At 35.8% G+C, this 23,345-nt stretch overlaps 3 protein-coding genes across 4 annotated transcripts; 2 read left to right on the top strand and 1 right to left on the bottom strand.

The window, feature by feature from the left end:
- Positions 1–20: 20 nt before the first annotated feature.
- LOC105977724 (protein SMAX1-LIKE 8) lies at positions 21–4,276 on the bottom strand. The gene is made up of 3 exons (XM_013003084.2): positions 2,717–4,276; positions 1,891–2,125; positions 21–1,790 (listed from the first exon to the last, which is right to left on the bottom strand). The coding sequence occupies exons 1-3, from the start codon at positions 3,943–3,945 to the stop codon at positions 261–263; spliced, it is 2,994 nt and encodes a 997-aa protein (XP_012858538.2). The 5' UTR covers positions 3,946–4,276; the 3' UTR covers positions 21–260.
- An 11,485-nt stretch (positions 4,277–15,761) lies between these two features.
- On the top strand, positions 15,762–18,540 carry LOC105977895 (uncharacterized). Of its 2 annotated transcripts, none has more exons than XM_013003289.2 (7): positions 15,762–16,535; positions 16,647–17,010; positions 17,099–17,378; positions 17,460–17,567; positions 17,643–17,921; positions 18,017–18,160; positions 18,250–18,540. In XM_013003289.2, exons 1-7 carry the CDS (start codon positions 16,124–16,126, stop codon positions 18,427–18,429), a joined length of 1,767 nt encoding a protein of 588 aa, XP_012858743.1. In that variant the 5' UTR covers positions 15,762–16,123; the 3' UTR covers positions 18,430–18,540. The 2 variants fall into 2 exon arrangements, with proteins under 2 accessions (XP_012858743.1, XP_012858740.1); XM_013003286.2 differs by having other exon boundaries at positions 15,795–16,535; positions 16,644–17,010.
- Positions 18,541–20,483: 1,943 nt separating this feature from the next.
- On the top strand, positions 20,484–20,987 carry LOC105974009 (uncharacterized). The gene has a single exon (XM_012999053.2). It carries the CDS (start codon positions 20,484–20,486, stop codon positions 20,985–20,987), a length of 504 nt encoding a protein of 167 aa, XP_012854507.2.
- The last annotated feature ends 2,358 nt before the right edge of the window (positions 20,988–23,345 follow it).

Below are 23,345 nucleotides of genomic sequence, written 5' to 3'. Positions count from 1 at the left end.
AAAAAATACAACACAAGATATAACCAACAACTTCAATTTCTTTTATTCATCATTATGATTCTAAACACACAATCCTAAAGCTACCAATATATAATTAATGATCTAACACAAAAAGAAAGAAAATAAAAGACCATCAGAAAATTATGACACACTAATTAATCTTGATACAATTACTACTTTACTAGCATTTATCTATACTAATAACCCAAACTCAACCTATATTATACATATACAATTACAAATATAAATTACATACCAAACTACTTCAGCACAATTCTCTCTGGAAGTAGTAATCCATCGAATTTCTCCACCGGACTGAAACCCTCGTACGAAACGAGCTTCACAACCGAACGAGCATCAATACTATATTTTCCAACAGCTTCGACGAAACCCTCACTCACAACATTCTTAATCCAACCCTCCACTTTCTTGTCTCCATAAAGACACGCGGCCAAAAGAATCTGCTGCATTATATCCCGTTCGATCTCCAACGAGCATTCAAATCCAACGGCATTTTTCAGACACTCACTCACACCCTTGTATATATTCTCGGAAAGCTTGTCCAAATCCAACTGCTTGAAATTCACCGTCCGGTCGATTTGCGCTTCGTAATCTTCCAGCCACGACGATGACCTGGCCGCATTGATGTCCGAACTCGAATCGGAATTGGAATATTCTGCGGCGCATAACAACTCACGCCCTTCTTCTGCAGGAAGATTCAAATCCAGGTAGGATTTCGAAGTCTTGTACGATCTTTTTGTCTGATCCGTATTCTCGCGAAGAAGCTTTCTTTTGTTCATACAAAATAACCCGTCGGATTCGATAATTGGATCTTCGTTAAGGTCAAATCTGATCAAAATTCGAATCGAATTTGCCTTCGCACGTAATACATCTTCCTCAGTGTATTTAGCTGACGAGCCGTCACTATTCGACTTTGTTGTTCCCAAAAAGACACAATTGCTTACCTTTACCTCTCTCCCACAAAAACCCGTAAACCGACCCGTTTTCACAGCTTGAGACAAGCTATTCTGAACAACAAGATCCGCTTTGTCGATGTTTTCAAGAAAGACGACGCATGCCCTTTTGCTCAACTTCTCCACCAAGTAATCAAGAACTGTCCCTCTCATTGTTAGCTCGTATTTATTCGACAACTTTGAGTTGAATAGATTGTCTGCGTGAGTAGTCATCATTTCATCCTGGAAACTTAGGTCAACGTAGACAAGACTTTCTTCGCTTCGATACAATATTTCTGCTAACGCCAGGCCGATTTTTCTTTTGCCAAATCTATCGGGTCCCCGGAAATTAATCCATGTATTTCTCTCGTTAGTTCTGCATTGACTCATTTCTTCGACAACTGCACTTAAAGCTTCTTCTTGCCTTCCGACTGTTTCGAAAAGAGCTTTGTAGAGTAGCTTCGGATCTTTTACATTCATGAGATTTTCTCGGTATGAAAACGAAAACGGAGACGATTGGTCTGTGGTCACCGAAGTGATTGAAGTTGGAGATTTGATGCGGCCAGCCGACGGAGTTTCGGTAGGTTTAGACAAAAGCCCGTTCAGCAAAGAGCTGTGTTGTAAATCGGTGGACAAGCTTGAAGATGATACATTCTTGTTAACGTGCTCGTTTGATGATTGCTCTTTCCCGTTTTCCGAAACTTGGAACCCCTTTATGTGGGGAAATTGATTACCGTTTGATAAAGTTCGTTTGAAGTGAAGCTGTTGGCATATTCCATCCCATTTCTTCTGGAGAGCCGTGATTTTGGCGTTCAATAACATTTTATCGTCTTTGCCCTGCACTGAAAGAAAATCGAAAATCAAGTTGCTATTTCATGCGAGAAAAAGATAGCATTTTTCCGCAGTATATAACACACACACACACACAATAACACACCTTTACACTTTGTGAGATTGGTTCAGCATTTTGCAACCAAGAAGGTAAAATAGATTGATGCTGTTGAGAAAGTGAAGAGCAAATTCCTCCGTTTGAAAGTGCAGCTACCTCTTGTTCGTACTTCTCGTTGCATACGTGGCAGCGGGCCCCACATTGGGTCGGGTTATTTAACGGGCTTCTCGTCTCGGGTGGCATCGAGAAAAATCCACCGAACGGAACAAAAGATTCCATCAAGCTGTGATTTTTATATCACATGCATGCAAATATGAGATCCAATGATGCACAACAAATCAACTCAAAAAAAAAAAATTGATACAATTGAAATTTCACAGAGACGAGGGCAATTTGGGAAGATTTATGTTGTTAAATGAAACTTGCAGTTAACAGCAACTCTCTCCTATCAGTGTCAAGAAAGTGTTTGTTGTGATTGATAGATAATGAACTAAATTATTGACAGTACCCAATATGTGTGTATGTGGTAGTAATAGAGTACTACATTTGTCTATCTGTCTTCACTACTTAGACAATTCCATGCTGATGAAATTACTTATCTGTCCCTATATTTCTATCCTTGTAAAAAATGGTTAATTTTTGCTATTTATTATCTTCAAATTTACTGCAAATTGAACCAACTTTCAAAATAGTAATTAAGCAGATCAAGAACCTTGATCTCTGCAGTTATCTTGACTTTATTACTACCATTTTTAGAATTAAAAATATGCAACAGAGAAACACACAACACACAACACACACTAGGGATATTATATTATTTATATTGCAATAAATATCAGATACAGTAAATGCAGAAATAATTCCAAAAATTAACCTGGATCTGGGAAATGATCCGCCGGCGGAGAATTGAAGTGAAGTTACGGGCAAAATTTCCAGGTCCCAATCTTTCTCAATGGTCGGAAACTTGTTCAGAATCCTGGCATAAACCTCGTACGCCGCCGCCGCTCCGATCAGCCACACTTTCCCACCGTGATCATCCTCCACCAACTTCGCCAGATTTCTCACCAGAAACCTCAAACGATCATCACCGGCGCCGGCGTCGGAGAACGCACTCAGATCGCCGAAGCTCACCACAATTCCAGGCCCCGTGCGATTCTCCAACATTTCACCCACCTCTCTAAACCTCGATTTCAACGGGCCCTCGTCGGAATCCCCACTCAGATACATCAAGATCTCATCTTTGACACAAACCACGCCCAACCCGTTTAGCCCCTCGGGCAAAACGAATCGGGTCTTGGCCCGAACCGATTCCAGGAAGTTTCTCAGTGCGTCCGCGGCGGAGACGCCGAGAAGAAGCGGGCACCGCTTCTTCGCCCTCGTCATAACCTCGCCGATCCTTCTCGAACCCTCGTTATCTCCGGCGAAACACCCCATGAACGGAAAGCTGAAACCTTTCCCCCCAATCAAACTGTCGTTGTTAGTTAAATTACAGAGAAACACAGGTGGGCTGGGACGCTTGTACCTCGAGGTACAACCGAGGAAACGGGATGGGTGGAAGCTCTTCCCCGGCATAAGCGTCGCCATTTTTATGTCGCAGCTTCTGAACCCAGCTTCTCCGAACACTCTGCTAACTAACGGGTCGTCGAGAATCGACAGCACCAAATTCTGCAGCTCCACTTTCACAATCGGTACAGAAGAAGATGAATTTTGCTGCTGCTGCTGTTGTTGTTGCTGCTGGTAGAAGGTGAAGTTTTCCGGCTGTCTCCTCTGATTAGCTTGAGACCTTTTAATGGCGGCCATAAGAGAATTGGCAACCGGGGGCTCGTCGACCCGGTTCGCCTGTGAAGAGGGTATCCGGTCCAAGGAAACGCTGAGGGAGAGCTCGAGGGCTTTGAACTGAACCCGGGTCGAGTAGGCGCTGTTCCGGGTCCGGGTGCATGCTTCACGTAGGGTTGAGTTGGGGAGGGAGAGAAGGGAGGATACCATGTGGAGCGACGTCGTCTGGGCGTGGCCGCGGCGGCGCGCCACCGCCACCGCCTCGTCGAGGACGGTGGCCGCCTCCTGTGTCAGGCATTGCCTGGCGGCGTATACTGGCGTCGGCATGGTGGGTGGCGATGAGGAGTTTCGCCGGCGCAGCGGAAGCAGGCAATTACTAAATTATATAATATGGCAGAGTTATATTAATTAGTATATATTACACGTAGAGAAAAAAAAGAAAAAGAAAAGAGGGAATTGGAGTAAATTAATTTAATACTCTAGAGAGTATGAATGAATGTATGATGTTGTTATCAAGATATTGATTGCTTACAGCGACAATATTCTCTCTCTAATTATTTATTATTATTAAAATATATACATGTTTAAATAATTTTTATTTTATTTGGTATGTGTATTTGTAGGCATCAGAGGTTGAAATGATGCTTTTAACTGATTTGGGCATTTTAATTAGTTATTTATTTATTTATTGTGGAGCTTGAGTGGGGGGTGGGGGTGGGGGTGGTATTGTAACTGTATAATGTTGGTGGTGGGGGGAACTGTGGATGTGTGAAGTTATATCATCATGTAATGTGTGGGGTCCATTCCATTTCTAGGGGACAACAAACAAGTGGCTATGACTTAGATTCTATTTTATTTTTATTTTTTATTTTTTATTTTTTAATATTAACATTGTCAATAAACTTAATTGGGGGGGGGGGGGGGTGGTATTGAATTTGTAAAGGTGGAATGTGACAGAAAAAAAAGGAAAGACAGTGCAACCACCACCACCACCACCACCAGCACCACCACACACGGCAAAAGATCGGTGTACTTCGCGGTGGACCACCCACTCCTCCGCCTCGCCCACCCTCCATCCATCCGTCCGTTAAACCAGGAGAGAGAGAGAGAGAGAGAGAGGAGTACAAAAAGTAGTTTGATTTGATATGTTTTTTGTTTCCACCTAATTGGTTCGCTTTAGCAACCTTTTCATCAACTTTTTTTAATACCTGTACCCAACATTATTATTATTAATTCCTCTCTCACTCAGATATTTTTCCAATTCTATTGGAGGATATATATTTATATATATAACTAACAGCTCCCATATTAATTAACTTATTACGTTCCTCCTGGTTTTTATTTTATTTAATTTAAACATTCTCCTGAATTATTCTCAGCTGGACGCGGAAATAACTTTATGCTTTCATCATCATACATATATATAATTAATTTAAATCTCCAATATTTTTTATTGTATTAAATTTTGGAAAACCATTGACTGAAAATTCGCTACTGTGTGTGTAATCGCATCAAATTAGACAAACACAGGACCAAAAAAATATCAGTTGTAAAAAGAAGCCTTAAAAAATATGAAAAGATGAGCTTTTCAAGTGTAAAAAGAAAAATTGGAAGGGTTGCTCTCAATCATTTTCGAAAATAAAGGGCGAATTAGTTAATAATATATTAATTATATATATTGGCCGCTGAAATTTCAAAGGGGCAAAGGGCGGCAGTGGTCCATGTATATATATATATGGTTCCTTCGATGCTACACCCGGTGAAAAACACCGGGTGGGTCTTCTGCTGCCACGTGTTCTTTTTTTATTTTTCTAAAACCCCTAAAGGTAAACCCTAGCGGGGAATCTATTATAAAATACATAAAAAGAGACACGTGGCAGCAGAAGACTCACCCGGTGTTTTTCACCGGGTGTAGCATCGAACAAATCATATATATATATAGAGAGAGAGAGAGAGAAGAATCTACTGGGAGGAGTGGAGTGGAATTTAACATATATATATTTTCTTGAATTTAATTTAATTTAATTTTGGTGTTAGATTCTTTTCCTAGCTAATTGTCTTTTGAATCAATTATTTGGCTCAAAGTAGAATAATTTGGAGTCATTTTTTTTTGCAATTAATTGGTGCGTCTTTCATGTTTGACAAAAGGTCCCAGAGAAGAACAACAAAGCTGCCATTATTACTATTTCATGCACTCAATAATACTATAAATATAAATACATAAATAAATAAATGAAAAATATGATTCATTATTTCATTATTTGTAGCCCCACTATCTAGAGATGCAACTTGATGATGCCTTCAACTTGAAAATGGCAAAGGTGCTGGAGCTTTTAATGCCTCTTAGCTTTTATATATATATATATATATATATATATATACATACATTATTATGTGAGGTTGCTATTCACAGAATCTTTTCTAGGATCTTCTCATATTGATAGGCTGTTAATTTATTTATTTATTTATTTATATATATATATATGGTGAAATTTGTTCTTTCATAGGGTAATTTAATTTACTTTTTTGTTTGAAAAACTAAATTCTTAATTGAAGTGGAGGGCCAAGATTTGACAACATATCTACCCCTCTCTCGTTTATGCAATCACAAACTAAATTCATTTAACTATATATTTATAGAATACAATAATACAAAATTTTAAAGTATTAATGAAATAGAGTGCAGATCATTCGTTTAACGCGTAACTAAATACGCATAATTAGATTCGGAGTTTGTAGATACGATCTCCAAAAAGTTGGAATATTAAAATTTTCGACTTTTTTAAAAGAAATATTATGTTCTCTTTTGATCTTTTTGCAATGCCAAAAGTCAATATACTTTTTTACATGTGATCCTTTTTTATATATCCGATCGGTTTCATTACTATACGAGAAGCCCATCAAATTAGTTCTTGAATTATCGAAACTTATTCGAAGCAAATCGACAACGCAAATCATCGCAGTTCTGATCAAACAATACGATAACATCTAGTTTAATCTTTAATTTTAGAACAATTTGAATTAAATTTATTATTAAAGAAATATTGTAACTAGATGACGAGGTTTCTGTGCCTGCTTTATGGTGCAAGAATAATGCTAATGTCATTAGGCTAAGGGAGTGTTTGGCCAGCAAGAAAAAAAAAAAGAACTGATTTTCTGATAAAAAGGCAAAGAATTAAGGTGTTATGGGGGACCAAAATAATATGCTGACTTGCCACTAAAAACATATATTCAAAATTGCTTTCGACTTTTGCAGTTGAAAACTCATTATATTCCACCACTACTAATGAATATTATAAAAGCTTTTCCTAATAATAAAGTTTCTTGAGATTTGACTTTATTATTAATTATTATTTATGATTTCTATTAATGCACGATATCTATAGCTAGATTTTCATGTTTTGTCATATCTGATAATCTTTCATTAATCTTCAATTACATTTGATTTAACCATGATTAGACATGAGCTTTATTAGTACACCACGAATTATATATAGTGGTCAAAAGAGACACATATAGTATATTACGTGTCTAATCCTTGTTTAACCTAAATTTTTAAGTTTCTAATTTTAGTTAGGCACTTTGTATTATCTATTCCATGTGTTGATTAATTAGCCGTTGGATTTAGGGTTTCTTGAAATTACACTTGGATGTGATTGACAAACTATTTTCTCCATTAAAAAAAGAAAATAGTTTTGATGGGACTTGATGGAATTGCAAATTGTCTTCCATTTTCAATAAACTAACTATTGGGAGATGCCAAATTAATTCCGGCAGAATTACAATGTGAACAAGTTGGATCAGTCAATTCGTTGAACTCGTCAAAATAAAAATATATATTAAATAATAATTTTATTTTAAAAAAGACACAATCTCATCCCTAAAGTATACGTAAGCCAATAAAATTCTTTAAAATTGGTCTTTGTAGAATCAATTACTTTTCAGAATTATTATTCTTTCATGGGATAATTAACATGCTTGACGAAAGTAACATTTGTGAATGATGATGACAACAGACAACCACATTAACAATAGTAATTAATTAGTAGTAATATGGGATTAGTATGCGTGTTGATTAATTTGATCTAATTCATGTATATATGCAACTTACTGTTAGACCTCTATAAACTAATAATTGTTTTAAGCAATGTTATTAATTTATCGATATTCTATTGAACCTCTTAATTTGGATTATTATAACTTCGTCATCTACGCCTTGAACCTTTGAAAAAATAATTGTTATTTAAAGGTTACTTAAATGTTAACTTTTTTTAATTTTCAAAACTCGAATGTCCATTTTTCTCTGGTTTTTTTTTTCTAAACATAAATTGAAATTAATATTAGTCGTATAATTTTATTTTTTTTCTTTAGAAAAAGTGATAGTCTTTGATTCGATCCATCTATTTACACCACTAGTCAGAGTAACATCAGAACTTTATATATTTATACTATAAATGTTGTCCGAAGACAGCCAAAAACGATGGCCCTAGAAGTTTGTCCTAATGAATCTTGCTAGCTTTTCGCCAGCCTCGTGGACTAACCATCGCCAACCAAAGGGTATATATATATTCATGAAAAAGCAGCAGCTCTCATCTTTTATTAATTTATATTGTTAATGTACATTCTTAGGAAATAAGTTAGGGATTTGATTTGATATACTTTACATAAGTTAGGGATTTGATTTGATATACTTTACATAAGTTAGGAGATTTGATTTCATTGTAATTGGTAATTTCCTTGTATAGCTTTCTCTCTATGTGTATAAATAGTGCCTCCTATGGAGAAGAATACACATCAATTTTTCCTCAATTCTATTAACATGGTATCAGAGCCAATCTCTGATCTTCTAGCAATTTTTGGTTTCCCTATGGTGTTTTCATCTTCTTCGTTTCTCGCTTCCGCCGAAACACCATAAAACCACTATTCTGCGTGCGTCATCGCTCCGATTCAGATTCTGATCATACCACCAAGATCGTCATTAAACGATCTACTCATCGGTGAAAATCAGACTGCCATCGGAGACCGCACGCACCCTCACGCGCCCCGAGAAGGTTCTGCGCACAGTTTCACTATATCTCATTTGGGTTACCATTTGGGTTACTCTGCCAGTTCTTATGATTCTGCCTTATTTCTCCGTCGTACTGACAAAGGCTCCATCTTGTTATGATTCTGCCTTATTTCTCCGTCGTACTGACAAAGGCTCCATCTTCCTCCTCTTATATGTGGATGATATGATCATAACTGGTGATGATCCTAGTGGAATTCAAGAATTGAAGGATTTTCTGAGTCATCGTGATTTGGTCTACAACCTCAAGTTGGTTTGTCACCCTCCTTGAGGTTGAGGGGGGCTGTTAATGTACATTCTTAGGAAATAAGTTAGGGATTTGATTTGATATACTTTACATAAGTTAGGGATTTGATTTGATATACTTTACATAAGTTAGGAGATTTGATTTCATTGTAATTGGTAATTTCCTTGTATAGCTTTCTCTCTATGTGTATAAATAGTGCCTCCTATGGAGAAGAATACACATCAATTTTTCCTCAATTCTATTAACATATATAACTTTTTTTCTTAATGTAAACATATAATTAAAATATTAATACACTTTACCCCCTTGTACTATGTCCTATGTAACACTTACCCCCATGTACTATGAAAAATACACTTACCCCCCTATTTTAATGGTCAACCTATTTGACTCTTAACGGTGTTAGTAGTAAAATAAATTTAATATATTTTTATTCTTACTAAACGACACATTTTCTTTACTTAAAAAAATATTACATGTACTATGAAAATATTAAATAAATATTTAAGATAGCAATTCTTTTTTAAAATTCGGATTAAATATAATTTACTTGTTAAATATTTATTTTAAAAAATTAATATTTAAACAGTATAATTTTTCATGTATTATTTTATACAACCAAGTAGCAAGTATATTTTTTCATATTCTGAGTTAAATTATTTAACTCGTTAAACATTGTGTACATTGAATTTTAACATTTATTTGTAACATTAAATTTCGTATAGTTAATCCTAAATGTAAAAGGCATAAATGAAATTTGATGTTACAAATAAATAAAAGAAATTATTAGCATATATCGTTAAAAAAACACTACCGTAGAATTACAATTTTTAATATAAATATCTAATGATTAAATATTTTAATCCTATATGTAAAATTTTATACATGTTAAATACTTATTTAATATAATTATCCACAAAGAAAAAATATTTTTTTAATAAAAATTAGGTGTCCTTTCTTATGAATTATTAAAAAATATATTGAATTGAAAAAGTAATAATATTTTTCTTATTTAAATTTAAAAAATATTATTATCTTAAATATTTATTTAATTTATTCATAGTACATATATTATGTTTTTAAATAAAAAAAAATTGTTATTTAGTAAGAATTATTAAAAATATATTAAATTTATTTTACTACTAACACCGTTAAGAGTCAAATAGGTTGACCATTAAAATAGGGGGGTAAGTGTATTTTCCATAGTTCAAGGGGGTAAGTGTTACATAAGGTATAGTACAAGGGGGTAAAGTGTATTTTGCCCTATTAATAATAACACTGAAAATTTATAAATAAACTTGTAAATATATGCAAAAGATTTGTTTGAGTGGTTAAAAGCTCATGAGTCGACTTGTAAGCGATCAGACCGAGCTCGACCCAAACTAGATTAGCTCATAAGAATTTACTTGAGTTCGATCGGACGATTGAATTCGACTAATATTAAATCGCTAATATAATTACAATGCATACGGAATATATGAAATTGAAATGTTGAATTATCTAGTGGTGGAGTGGAAAGATCCCTTCTGGTCAACATTATTTGACTATAATTAAATATGAGATGGAAATTATGCTTAAAGGAATATATATATGATTAAAAATGGTGCAATAAAATAATTGACCTCTGCTAAAAAACTGTTCAAAGCAATTGCATCTGAAATTTAATTGTTTAAATGGTAGCTAGTCGTCGCGTAGAGGGTGACGATGGATGACCTCAATTTTCTATAAAAAAAGAATAATATTAATACAAGATTAAAATTATGACAAAATAAATTAAATATAATTAGATTCAAAGGGCAATCATAATTAATTAATAATAGAGTAGCCCATTTAGGATGAAAGCTTGACAAATGAAATTAGGGTTAGATTGTGGTATCCACCATTGACACAACTTGTATATACAGTTATCATTCCACTTGTACACACACTATTTTCTTATTTCCCACTTAAAAACACACAGTACTGTAGGGAAATAAATAAATTATGTGCTTCCTGCTTTAATAAATTTTAAGGGTTCTTTTTATTCGCAATATTGAAAAAACTCGAATATATATATATATATATATATATATATATATATATATATATATATATATATATATATATATATATGAAATTAAAAGCTTGCATGTATTATAAAACATTAAAAAAACATAAAAAAAAAATAATAATTAACAGTGTCAAGAAAATTGGAAATGACAGAAATCATAATATACATACAGATGCATATGTGCTATCAGTGCATGTACATTATTATCATGTCTAGGCTTTATAACAAGAACCTTTAAGTGGGCCGGGTTTATTTTTTTTAATTAATATTTGTATTTATTTAATTGCTGCTTTTCCACGTGGAACAATAATTGAAGGTGTGAATAAAAAAAGGTGAATTGACATTATTTAATATTTAATATTTATATTATTAGTATAGGTGACCTGGTGGGGTAACTTGTCTCTCCCTTGGACTTTACCATAAATAGGTACCTGTTTTTGGGGTAGTGGGTTTCCTATTGGCTATTGCATGCTTTATTGTTTCTCGTTTTTTTTTTTTTTATATATATTTTTATTTTCTTTTACCTGACATTAGTTTTTTGTGAATTATTTTTTTCTGACATATATATAAACCAATGAGAAAAATATTAGATTAATGAATTTTCTCGGTAGAAAAATACCAGAAATTTTAAAAATTAAAATAAGTGGGCCTGTTTGTAGGTGATATCTGCCTAATAAGGAATTGGGCTGATGTTGTACAAGTTAAATATTATCAATTTATGGCTTAGCCCAATTTCCTCTCTTTAATTGGAGAGAGGACTTTTGCATGTTATTCATCACAGTTTTATGAGAAACCACTTCTAATTGAAACGCCGTCGTTTAATCTAGGAGAGAGAAAAAAGATATGGTGATTTTAATAGCTCTAAAAATTAACATTTTTTCAGTTATCAGTATTTTTTTTTTTCGTTATTTATCACTAACCAGCTTGTGTAGCCCAATTTTTCAGGAACTTTGGGAATAGCTGTCTAACTTTTTTGATATATTATATTCGGGGTTATTTGATAAACACCCTCCATTGCATTTTGACTTCTTGATAAATCCAATTTTATAAATTGATATTTGCCATAAGTCCAAACAATCCAAAATACCCTATATGCCCCAACTAATTAATTTTCTATTAACTTAAAATTAAAAATTCGGTCGATATACACAAATCCCTCTCAGATCACACAACCGAAAAATCTTCCTCATAATTCTGCCCCAATTCACGCCCGAAATACACTCCAACATCATCGTCTGCACACCGCTTTCAACGCCCATCCAACAACGGATACTATCCTTAAGGAAGACATTGATTAGAGGCTAAACCATATTTGTTTTATTCACGAAAAAATATTTTTTCTTGATTTGTATCACGGCTAAATGGTTCAAAAATCGACATAAAAAAGTAAGTGATTTACGGCCTTCTGTTTTTTGATTTAAAACAATTATTTGAATATTGCAAGTATTTTACAAGAATTGCGAAAATAGTTGCAAAAACCATTATGTATAAGACCACTCAGTACAAAGAGTTGCGAAAACCACTCTGTATAAGACCACTCATTACAAAGAGTTGTGAAAACCACTCTGTATATAACCATTATGTACAAAGATTTGCGAAAACACTCTGTATAAGACATTCAAACAATATATCAACAAGTTTTGAAAACCACTATGTATAAGAACACGTTTAAAGAAAATATACTATAAATACTGCAACAATAACAAACATGTTCTTGTACCAAATAAATGAGTTATCAAATATATGAAATTTGTTACTTACAATCGCAAATATAACTAAGGGTTGTGAAAACCACTCTGTAGAATCTGAACACGAACCTCGCTATTCTTAACTCAATAAATATCATGGGACCCTTTTTCTGAAATTAAAATTCCCACCTCCACAAAACCATATGTCTACAATTAAGGAGAGGGATTCGTGGTCTCACATCATTCAAAATGTGATTACGTGATCTATTAATTATGGAAAAGATATTACATAATTACATATTTTCAACCATAAGATATGCTAAATTGAATTAAGGGTATAATAGTGAATTCTAATATATTTTTATTAATTAAATACGTTTTGGATTTTGCTTAAAATCTGGATATCTTTTTGGGTCTATCGTACCACCACCTGTCTAATGATGGGCTTTTGACAAATTTTCACTATATTCAATATTTGATGGTGCCAGACTGCCAGTTAGTCACTAAGTGGGTCAAACTCTCCATCTCCAAAATTGTTGGGCCGGAACCTCCGTAATGGTCCAAACAACCAACAAATAAGAAAGATAGAGCCCAACACCAAGATGGACCATAGAAAACGAGTCGCTTCGAGGTAGTTATCGGAGAGGAGTGTGGTGTCAGTTTGCAAGACTAAGGCAATGTTTGGAAGCGTTTTGAAGCTTATTTTGATTTCATTTTGAGGAAATATGTTTTGGGGGAAGAATTTGAAAATGAAATTAATGTTTGTTTATATTTTGAAAGGAGACAAAATACATTGTAGGAGTCAAATCATGTTTAAATGTGTTAGAAAAAAGTATTTTAGAAGAAAAAAATTGAAAGATGAAGTGATGTTTAGGGGTGGGAACGAGCCGAGTTCGAGCCGAGCTCGGCTCTTTTGGCCAGCTCGAGCTCGAGCTCGAGTCCATGTTCCCGAGCTCGAGCTCATCGAGCCAATTTTTTTATTAGAAATTATTCATAGGAAAATAAAAAAAAATTATAAAATAAATAATGAACTCTAGTTATATATATATATTTTCTATTATTATTATTATTATTATTATAATATTTTATATAATTATGAATTATTTAAGTAATATAGATTTGTTTCTATTTAAATACTAGATATATTTATTATTATAGACTATTTACTATTTAGTTAATAATAATAATAATAATAAGAATAATAATAATAATAAGAATAAGAATAATATATATATATATATATATATATATATATATATATATATATATATATATATATATATATATATATATATATATATATATATATATATATATATATATATATATGTAAAAAGAAAAAAGAAAAAAAAAAAAAAAATAGAAGGCAGCTCGCGAGCCGGCTCGCGAGCTGTCGAACAACTACTTTTGGGCTCAAGCTCGAGCTCGTCCGAAGCTCGAGCTCGTGAGCTCGAGCTCGAGCTCGAAAATTCCGAGCTCGAGTTCGAGCTTTTTTCGAGCCGGGTCGTCGAGTTCGCGAGCCGGCTCGGCTCGTTTACCACCCCTAGTGATGTTTATCTGTTTTTTTAGTGAAGATATATTTTACTGTAGCTGTCAAATCATTTTACTGTAGCAGTCACATCATGTCTGAAGGAGATAAAAACTTTTGAAATTGTTTTGAGAAAATGATTTGAAAAATTTAATAAATACAATTTTATTTTGGGGAATCAATGAAAACAAAATAAAAATGCTTCCAAACATACCCTAAATGACCCACTGACAAGGTTTGCTAAACACGTACCAAACCCTACATCTGCGCCGGCCCAAAATCCCACGATAGGTGAGCTTTTCTGACTATCGGGTGAGTATGGTTCGAAGAAAAGTCTAGTGGGTACACATTTTGTTCCATCAATATTACTGATTGACGCTGCCTTTTCATTTCGATTAATATTTAACAAAATATTTGAATTTTTCCTTCGCAACTCCTCCTTGATCATAATTTCCTTTTAAATTTGTATTGTAATATTTAAGTATATGATATATTGCAGCTGGCTATTAACATTTTTCCCTAAAAAATTGATGCGAAAATGTTTTGAATTTGAAGCCTCAAATCACAAAAGAACTTTATGCTGCACAATATTTATGATCCCATATACTTTATTCTTTGCCCATTATCACATGAATAAAAGCAGCGCTATAAAGTTCAAAAAGATGGTTTGATGCCATGAGAAATAAATATGTTTGAACCGAAATTATTATTTTTTAGGGGTAATAAATAATAATAATAATAATAATAATAATAATAATAATAATAATAATAATAATAATAATAATAATAATAATAATAAATAAATAAATAAATAAATAAATAAATAAATAAATAATGCATGCCCCGTGAAAAAAACATATTGTACCAATAATCCAATCATATTGCTTCTAACATTATTCATACACCTCTCACCAAATTATTATTATCATTATTCAGGTTTCCAATAACATAATAATAGTATTTACTAGTAATTTCCAATTATTTAATGAAGAACATGATTGCATGTCATTAGCATTATTAACTTCAAAGTAAGTAAACTAATCATCACAAATTGTCGACTTTATGACTACATTTAATCCACACCAACCAGGCAAATGGTACAATGATATAGTCAATTTTTTTTTTTTTTCCTATTGTCAGGTTAAAAAATTAAAACAATAAACAAAAGTTGAAAATCATAACTCAATGTTTCCATTTAATAGAAAAACACTGTTAATTAATAAACTAAAATAAGGAACCACTTTTAGCTCCAAATATAACTATTTTTCATTTTGTTTTTGAAGTTTAGAAATAATAATAATAATAATAATAATAATAATAATAATAATAATAATAATAATAATAATAATAATAATAATAATAATAATACAGATTCTTTCTAGTTAAATGGCATCTTCTAAGATAGAATTAGTCAAAGGAAGGTCTATAATTAATTCTACCATAATTCAATTGCACAATTGAGATAGTGGGTGTTCAATATACAATTACTCGGTAAACCAAAATAAAAATTATTTTTAATAGCTATTATACGGCCCAAAACATTATTGAACAATTAAATATGAAATAAAGTCAAATTATTTAATTAATTATCTCAATTTATTTTATTAAAGCAGAAAAGGGAAAAGGGGGAAGAGATAGAGAGAGAGAGAGAAGGCGCTAATTTGAAAATTGAAATCAGAAATCAGAAATCAGAAATCAGACTTCAAAATCGGATTCCGCTTCAATTTAACTCCAAAAGAAAGAGATCTCTTTCCCCGTTTGGCTTCTGTTAATTCTTACAGCATGCAGAAAGTGAGAGGAGAGAATTAAACAGAAGAAAGTCACACCTCCGTTACTCTCTCTCTCTCTCTCTCTCACACACAAGCACCTTTTCTAGAGAGAGAAAGCCAACAGACATGCAAAACCCAACCGCTGATGATTATCATCAATGCCCATCATCAGCGGCGGCCCACCCAAATCCCATGAAACCACCGCCATCACTACTTCACTTATATCTCTCTTTGTTTTGTCTCCTCTCCTGAATTTATTCAACTGTTCTTCTCTGTGCTTTCTCATGGCGGAGGTTGAATTCGAGGCGGTGTTGGAATTCCTGAGGAAGAATGGCTTATCGGAGTGTGAATCAGCTCTCATGGAGGACATCATTGATAAATCTCGAATTGGCTCTTCCGATTTTGACAATTTATTCTTTCCCACGGTGCCGCCGCTCAGAATTCCGGCCACCGGGAAGCCGCCGCCGCCGCCGCAGGAGTTCAGTTTTCATGGCGGCGAGAGCTCAATTGGATCCTCCGACGATGAGTTCGTGAGTTTGGGTTCTTCCACTACTGAATTATCACCTTCTGGTATAGTGCTATTTTGATTTTCCCCTCTTTTTTTTATAAATAAATATTTTTGTCATGATTTTCAATTTTCTCGTATCTGATTTTGCAAGTGATAATCTAATTCAATAGCAGATTTTATAAATCCGTACGGGTTTCGTGTCGCGCGAACGGCTTCTCAAGCTTCGTCCGATAGGCTATCTGATCAGTTCGGTACGGCTCGTGATTACCCCGATTTCGATATGCAGAACGACTTATTTTGGTATAAGCAGAAAGATGAAGACTATGATTTTGATATCGACACGAGCGAAGATAAGTTTATAACGACTACTACGCAAACAGGGGAATTATCTCCCGAGAAATTTCGACTCGAAAAAAGTGATACAAAGTGTGAAGAACCACACGAGACCGAAGATGAAGAAGAAGGTCGTGCTATCTTCGAAGATAAAGAAGACAACTACGAAATATTCAACCTAAGAATCATACATAGAAAAAACAGGTTTTTTAGTTACTCACATTGTGAAATCTAAATTCCGATTTCGCATCGGAAAACATTGCAACTAATTAATTGCTCATGCCTTTCACAGGACAGGATTCGAGGAGAATAAGGAGCTTCCGATTGTCTTGAATACTGTTATAGCGGGTCGATATTTTGTCACTGAATTCCTCGGCTCTGCTGCCTTCAGCAGAGTCGTACGGGCACACGATCTTTATTTAGGAATCGATATTTGTTTAAAGATAATCAAGAATAACAAAGATTTTCTCGATCAATGCTTAGACGAAATCAAACTGTTGAAGTTCGTCAACAAGCACGATCCTGCAGATGAACACCACATTTTACGTCTCCACGATTATTTCTATCATAAGGTATATAATACATCAATAATTATTTAAATTCAATTTTTGTTATCGCATTATTTTCGCATATATATATTTTTGTTATCGCAGGAGCATCTATTTATAGTAACCGAGCTTCTTCGAGCAAACTTGTACGAATTCCAGAAATACAACCAGGAATCTGGCGCCGAGCCGTATTTTACAATGCACAGGCTGCAGGTATACGAAAAATAATTTAATCTCCAAATTTCAAAAAAAAATAAAAATAATATTTAAAGTAACCATACGTTGCAGGCGATAACTCGGCAGTGCCTCGAGGCGTTATTGTACCTGCACGAATTGGGAATTGTACACTGTGACTTAAAGCCGGAAAATATTCTGATAAAAAGTTATGGAAAATGCGAAATAAAGGTTATTGATCTTGGTAGCAGTTGTTTTCAGACAGATAATTTGTCTATGTACATACAATCTCGTTCTTATAGAGCGCCTGAGGTTATGTTAGGTCTACCTTATGACCAGAAAATCGACTTATGGTCAGTCGGGTGCATTTTGGCCGAGTTATATTCTGGAGAGGTATAATATTTGGTCTTATTTATTATATTTCTACGGCTATTTTGTTGGCCATTTATTTTCGGATAATTTGCGATAAATATATATGAATGGCGCAGGTGCTTTTTCCGAACGAAGGAGTTGCAATGCTTCTTGCACGAATGGTAGGAATGATTGGTCCGATTGACGTGGATATGTTAGACAATGGCCTCGATACGCACAAGTATTTTACGAAAGAATATGACATGTATCAAATTAATGAGGTATGATTCAATTTACTCGAAAAAAATAAACAAATGTCGATATAATTATTTATTCATAATTTTTTGTTGTGTGCGTAAATATGTATTAGGACACAAATCGACTGGAGTATATTATCCCCGACGAGTCATCATTGGAGGACCATCTGCAAATAACGGATTATTTGTTCGCTGATTTTTTGAAATACTTACTTCAAATTGATCCGAAGAAACGGCCTAGTGCAAGAGTGGCGTTGGATCACCCTTGGCTTTCTCATACATACGATATATAAGTCGAATTATATTTGCTTAAATCTTATCGTATATGTACATAACATTGATCTTATTGATATTCGAGATGAAACATCCTCAAACCACATGAAACAATTTTACGTGTTTTCGAATATCGGGTGTTTGTGTTAAACTAAGTGAGTAGTAACCGAATAACGATCGATTTTAAATCGAGTACCGTGTAATTCAATTTCGGAATCCAGTCACACTGATTAGTTGTACCTAATAAAAGCTAAAATAAATGACTAGTTTGGAGGTTAGCTTTTGAAATCCAGAACCAGAAATAATAATGCTACTATAGTCAATTGTGAAATTCAAAATCGTCACAATCAAGTCCAAAATATGGAAGTCTTCTCATTGATGCAGACTTGACTTATATTATTCTACATTATTTATTAATTTATTTATTTTTTGCATTTATCAAAATCTAAATTAGAAATTAACAATACTCTAATTTTCTAAAGCAAATAAAAAATAATATTAATTATTAGTCCTGATGAGACAGTGTGGGTAAGAACAAATGGGGATAGAGCATATACTTGGGACTATGTAATGATGATAATATATTAATTTTTTAATAATAAATAAATTAATAATGTAATAATAGGGATATACAAAGTTGCCAAACTAGGAAAAATTGTCTCTTCTGATTGGCAGAATCCACTTTTTAATAACTTTTTGCTGTTCTTCATTCCATTCTTTTCCTAGGCGCGTCTGATGGGATTATCTCTCATGGCTGTGTATCATAATTTATTTTTTATTTTTTAATGAATAAATGAATATATTAAGAATATTTGATAACTTATTAACCACTTCAACAAGAGATTATTAGCTTAACATAAATGAATAATATTATCAACTTTTATTTGAAAATCGAATCATGATTGATATGCCTAATTGGGCCAACCCAATGGGCCTACAATTTCTTTACCTATTGGGCTACGAGCCCAATATCGAAGACTAATATCACCGAGGCCCAAACACCTTCAAGTAAAGCTTGGGCCCAACAAATCAAACTCAACCCAATAAACGACATATAAATAGAGGTTTTACTCATTTTATTAAGGTACGTCCTATTAACTGAGCAATACTACAATACGTATTCTCTGGACTATTTCTATGATCAGCACGTCTGACTTGAGCGTCGGAGGGGTTTCCGCCGGATCAACCCCCGGCGTAGTTCACGTGTGTTCATTTCGCAGGTACCTCAGGATCATCAAGTTGTCAAGCTACTGATCTGCTTTGCTCTCCCAGTTCGTTTTCTATACTACCCAAGTGATCTAAATATTTTAGCATCATCATTTTGGCGCCGTCTGTGGGAACGATGCAAACCAGATCACGTAGTCAACAAGATCCTCCTGAGGCGTCTGCTCGGAGAGAAAATGACACAGCTAACGACCTCCCACCTCGTGGAGGCTCTGGCTTACCACATCCTCCACATCCCATGGATCCGTCTCGCGAGGTTCAGGTGATCCCCCCTCGGGACCAACCACTCGCCGACCCACCACTCCCTGCTCCTCGAATGGTTCAAATAACCGAGGATGCGCTTCAACGCATGATAGCAGAAGCTTCAACTCGCGCTGCCATAGAGGCCGTGACCCAATATATCGCCACGATGGGAGCAAATGCTCCCAACGCGATACCAGCACCTGCTCCACATGTGGAGCCACCTATGGCACCACCGCTAGTCCAGAACCAAATAAGTGTCTCATCCTCTACTTCGGACCCACGGTCCCGAATGCAACAATCTACTCATCGCCAAGATGCACGAATTGAGCGACGAGACCCACGTTCACCTTCAAGAGGCAACACCTCTCACCAACGAGCTCCTCCACACAATGGTGGAGAGGTTGAAATTAGCAGTCAGCTATCTCGCTCAAATCACCTTCCCCACATAGGTAATACCATTGGTGGAAGGACAATACCTCGAATAAAGCACAATCCCTTCACTGTCGCAATAATCAATGAGATACTACCCCAACGGGTAAAGGTCTCGAATCTACCGCAGTTCGATGGAACTGGTGACCCACATGAGCACCTTGAAAAGTTCTACGCCATGGCAGATCTATATGGCCCAACTGATGCGGCAATGTGCAAGATGTTTCGCACAACGCTCTCCGAACGTGCATTGAGCTGGTTCAACTCCTTGCCCACTGGGTCGATTGAAGCTCTCTCCCAACTAACAGATCGCTTCACCCACCATTTCGCTATCAACAAAGAGTACGCAAAGACTCCCGCGTACCTCTTCACTATCACTCAGAGAGAGGGCGAGACCCTCCGCAACTACATTCAACGATTTGTAGAGGCATCTCACAAAGTTCCTAACGTGGGAGGAAGCATGCTCGCTGGAATCATTCAACAAAACTTAAAGGAAGGTAGATTCAAGGAATCTATTGCAGGAAGACCTCCAACCACTCTGGAAGAGTTGCTAAGTCGCGCTGAGAAACACGTGCGCATCGAAGAGGCTTCGGCCCTCCCTCCTCCCAAGAGGAAAAGAGATGATGATTACTTCAACACCCGGCGACGAGATGGCCGACGACAATCGTCAACATCTCATTGATAATCTCCTTATACTTCCAATGATGTCAATGACATTTGGAGTCTATCGAGCCCATAACATTGTTCGTGTTCACATCATCCTAAACTGGGGGGCTATCATACCTTAAGGATGATACATCCCCTCACCTCTCGACATCAATTGAACGAAACACTTACATCATCTACTTAGTACAAGTTTATTTATTTCGAGCGATTCGCTCCCTACTTGTTATTTACCTTCGCTTCAAGTAGGCTCGAAGCTTCACCTTTTCAATCAATGAATAAAGCTAGTTATTTTCTTTACTCTCGGTGTTATCGCTCTTTCAACACATAATTATTAGCTCAAGTCAACATAAAATCTGGGGGTTTATAATGCCCCCAAAATATTTCGTTCACCAAGGGTTATCGACTCCATAGGGGCTTACCTCTGCCCCCAAAATATCTCGCTCGCCAAGGGTTATCGACTCCCTGGGGACTTACATCTGCCCCCAAAATATCTCGCTCGCCAAGGGTTATCGACTCCCTGGGGACTTACATCTGCCCCCAAAATATTTCGTTCGCCAAGGGTTATCGACTCCCTGGGGGTTTATAGTGCCCCCAAAATATTTTGTTCGCCATGGGTCATCGACTCTCAGGGGGCCTACTTCCGCCCCCCCTCAACAATTCAGATAACCGAAGAGGACCTTCAGATATGATCGCTGAAACTTCAACAATATCAACTTCTACTTGCTCCTCTAACGGTTCTTATAACCGATAAGGACCTCCAGCATACGACAGCGAAAACTTCAACTCGTGTTGTCACTGACGACACAACCGTGTGCATCCACCTCAGACCATAGGTCTCGAGCGCCTCATCCTACAGTGGGTAGTTAACCCATCCCAAGGTTGGGCATCACCCTTACCTTTCAACCCCAAGTGGGTTCACATCACATCTCAAGAGACGAGTATAATCTCCCTACTCAAAAAATAGAACATCCCAAGGGGTGAACATCAACCATAAAAAAAAAAAGATGAAAAAATAGAAGAAGAAAGAAAATGAAAAAAGAAGAAGATGAAAAAATAGAAGAAGAAAGAAAATGAAAAAAGAAGAAGATGAAAAAATAGAAGAAAAAAGAAGAAGATGAAAAAAGAGAAGAAGAAAGAAGAAGAAAAAAGAAGAAGATGAAGGAAAAAGAAACAAGAAAAAAGGAAGAAGATGAAAAAATAAAAGAAAAAAGAGAAGAAGAAAGAAGAGAAGAAGAAACGCGCGTGCACTCCAAGCCAGCCGCGCGCGCCCTCCAATTCTCGAGGCGCGCGCGCCGCTATTCCAAAAAAAAAAAAAAAAAAAAAAAAAAAAAAGGTTGGGAACGCGCGGAAACAGCAGCGCGCGTGGAGGTCCGCGCCAATCGTGCGGCCTCGGTCCGCGCGCGCGCTGAGAAGAGCAAAAAAAAAAAAAAAAAAAAAAAAAAAAAAAAAAAAAAAAAAAAAAAAAAAAGGGAAGGCTGCCAGCGCCTCCCTCGGTTGCCGCGCACTCCATCAATTTGAGCGCTGCCAGGAAAAATCAATTAAAAAAAAAAAAAAAAAAAAAAATTAAGAAAATAAGCAAAAAGACTGCACAGAAGAGTCAAAATGTGCTGCCACAACACCCTCTCCCCCCACGCGCGGGCCCCCAACTCCCCACTCTCCCCTCCAAGTCACATCACTCACAAGACACATCACATCAACCTTCCCTATCAAGTCAGCTATACCTTCTCCAGTCAATTCGCGCGGCTTCTCTACTCCGATACATTCAATAGCGCGAATTTCAACGCGCTCAACTTCATCAAATTGTGTTCGGTTTTACGCGCTTCATCAAATCGCGAAAATTTCAACACCCTCCACCAAATCGCGTACCGATTTCACCTCGCTTCATTAAATCGCACGAAAATTTCAACGCGCTTCACCAAATTGCGCTAGCTCTCCAACGCACCTCGATAATTCGGCGCGCTCTCATACGGATAAATAAATTAAAAAAAATATATATATTTCGCCACCACGCCAACAGTTATCGGTACACCACGACACCGATATACTCTCGACACAATCCGGTACCACGTTCGAATAGGCTCCCACATCAAATCGAGAGTGGGGGGCTTGCGAGACAAACCCACCGCGAGACAACTTCCACGATGAGCAAACTCGTTTGGCCCTACACACCCGTTGCGAGGCAACTCCCACGAGGAGCCAACTCCCTCGCTACTACAAACCCGCAGCGAGACAACTCCCACGAGGAGCCAACTCGCTCGGTACCACAACCCGCAGCGAGACAACTCCCACGAGGAGCCAACTCGCTCGGTACCACAACCCGCAACGAGACAACTCCCACGAGGAGCCAACTCGCTCGGTACCACAACCCGCAGCG

This window comes from Erythranthe guttata, chromosome 6 (genome assembly GCF_056151865.1).
Source record: "Erythranthe guttata isolate IM_541 chromosome 6, IM_541, whole genome shotgun sequence".
Taxonomy (NCBI): domain Eukaryota; kingdom Viridiplantae; phylum Streptophyta; class Magnoliopsida; order Lamiales; family Phrymaceae; genus Erythranthe; species Erythranthe guttata.
Note: the sequence above shows the minus strand (reverse complement) of the source record. Positions and strands in the feature narration are given on the sequence as shown.

Excerpts from the sequence above, each read along its gene's own strand:
- LOC105977724 (XM_013003084.2), bottom strand. The coding sequence starts at position 3,945 with ATGCCGACGCCAGTATACGCCGCCAGGCAATGCCTGACACAGGAGGCG. Across the intron at positions 2,126-2,716 it reads GGATCATTTCCCAGATCCAG|CTTGATGGAATCTTTTGTTC; the intron begins GTTAATTTTTGG and ends TAAAAATCACAG. Across the intron at positions 1,791-1,890 it reads CAATCTCACAAAGTGTAAAG|GGCAAAGACGATAAAATGTT; the intron begins GTGTGTTATTGT and ends CTTTCAGTGCAG.
- LOC105977895 (XM_013003286.2), top strand. The coding sequence starts at position 16,124 with ATGCCCATCATCAGCGGCGGCCCACCCAAATCCCATGAAACCACCGCC. Across the intron at positions 17,379-17,459 it reads ACGATTATTTCTATCATAAG|GAGCATCTATTTATAGTAAC; the intron begins GTATATAATACA and ends TTGTTATCGCAG. Across the intron at positions 17,568-17,642 it reads TTACAATGCACAGGCTGCAG|GCGATAACTCGGCAGTGCCT; the intron begins GTATACGAAAAA and ends CATACGTTGCAG.
- LOC105974009 (XM_012999053.2), top strand. The coding sequence starts at position 20,484 with ATGGCAGATCTATATGGCCCAACTGATGCGGCAATGTGCAAGATGTTT.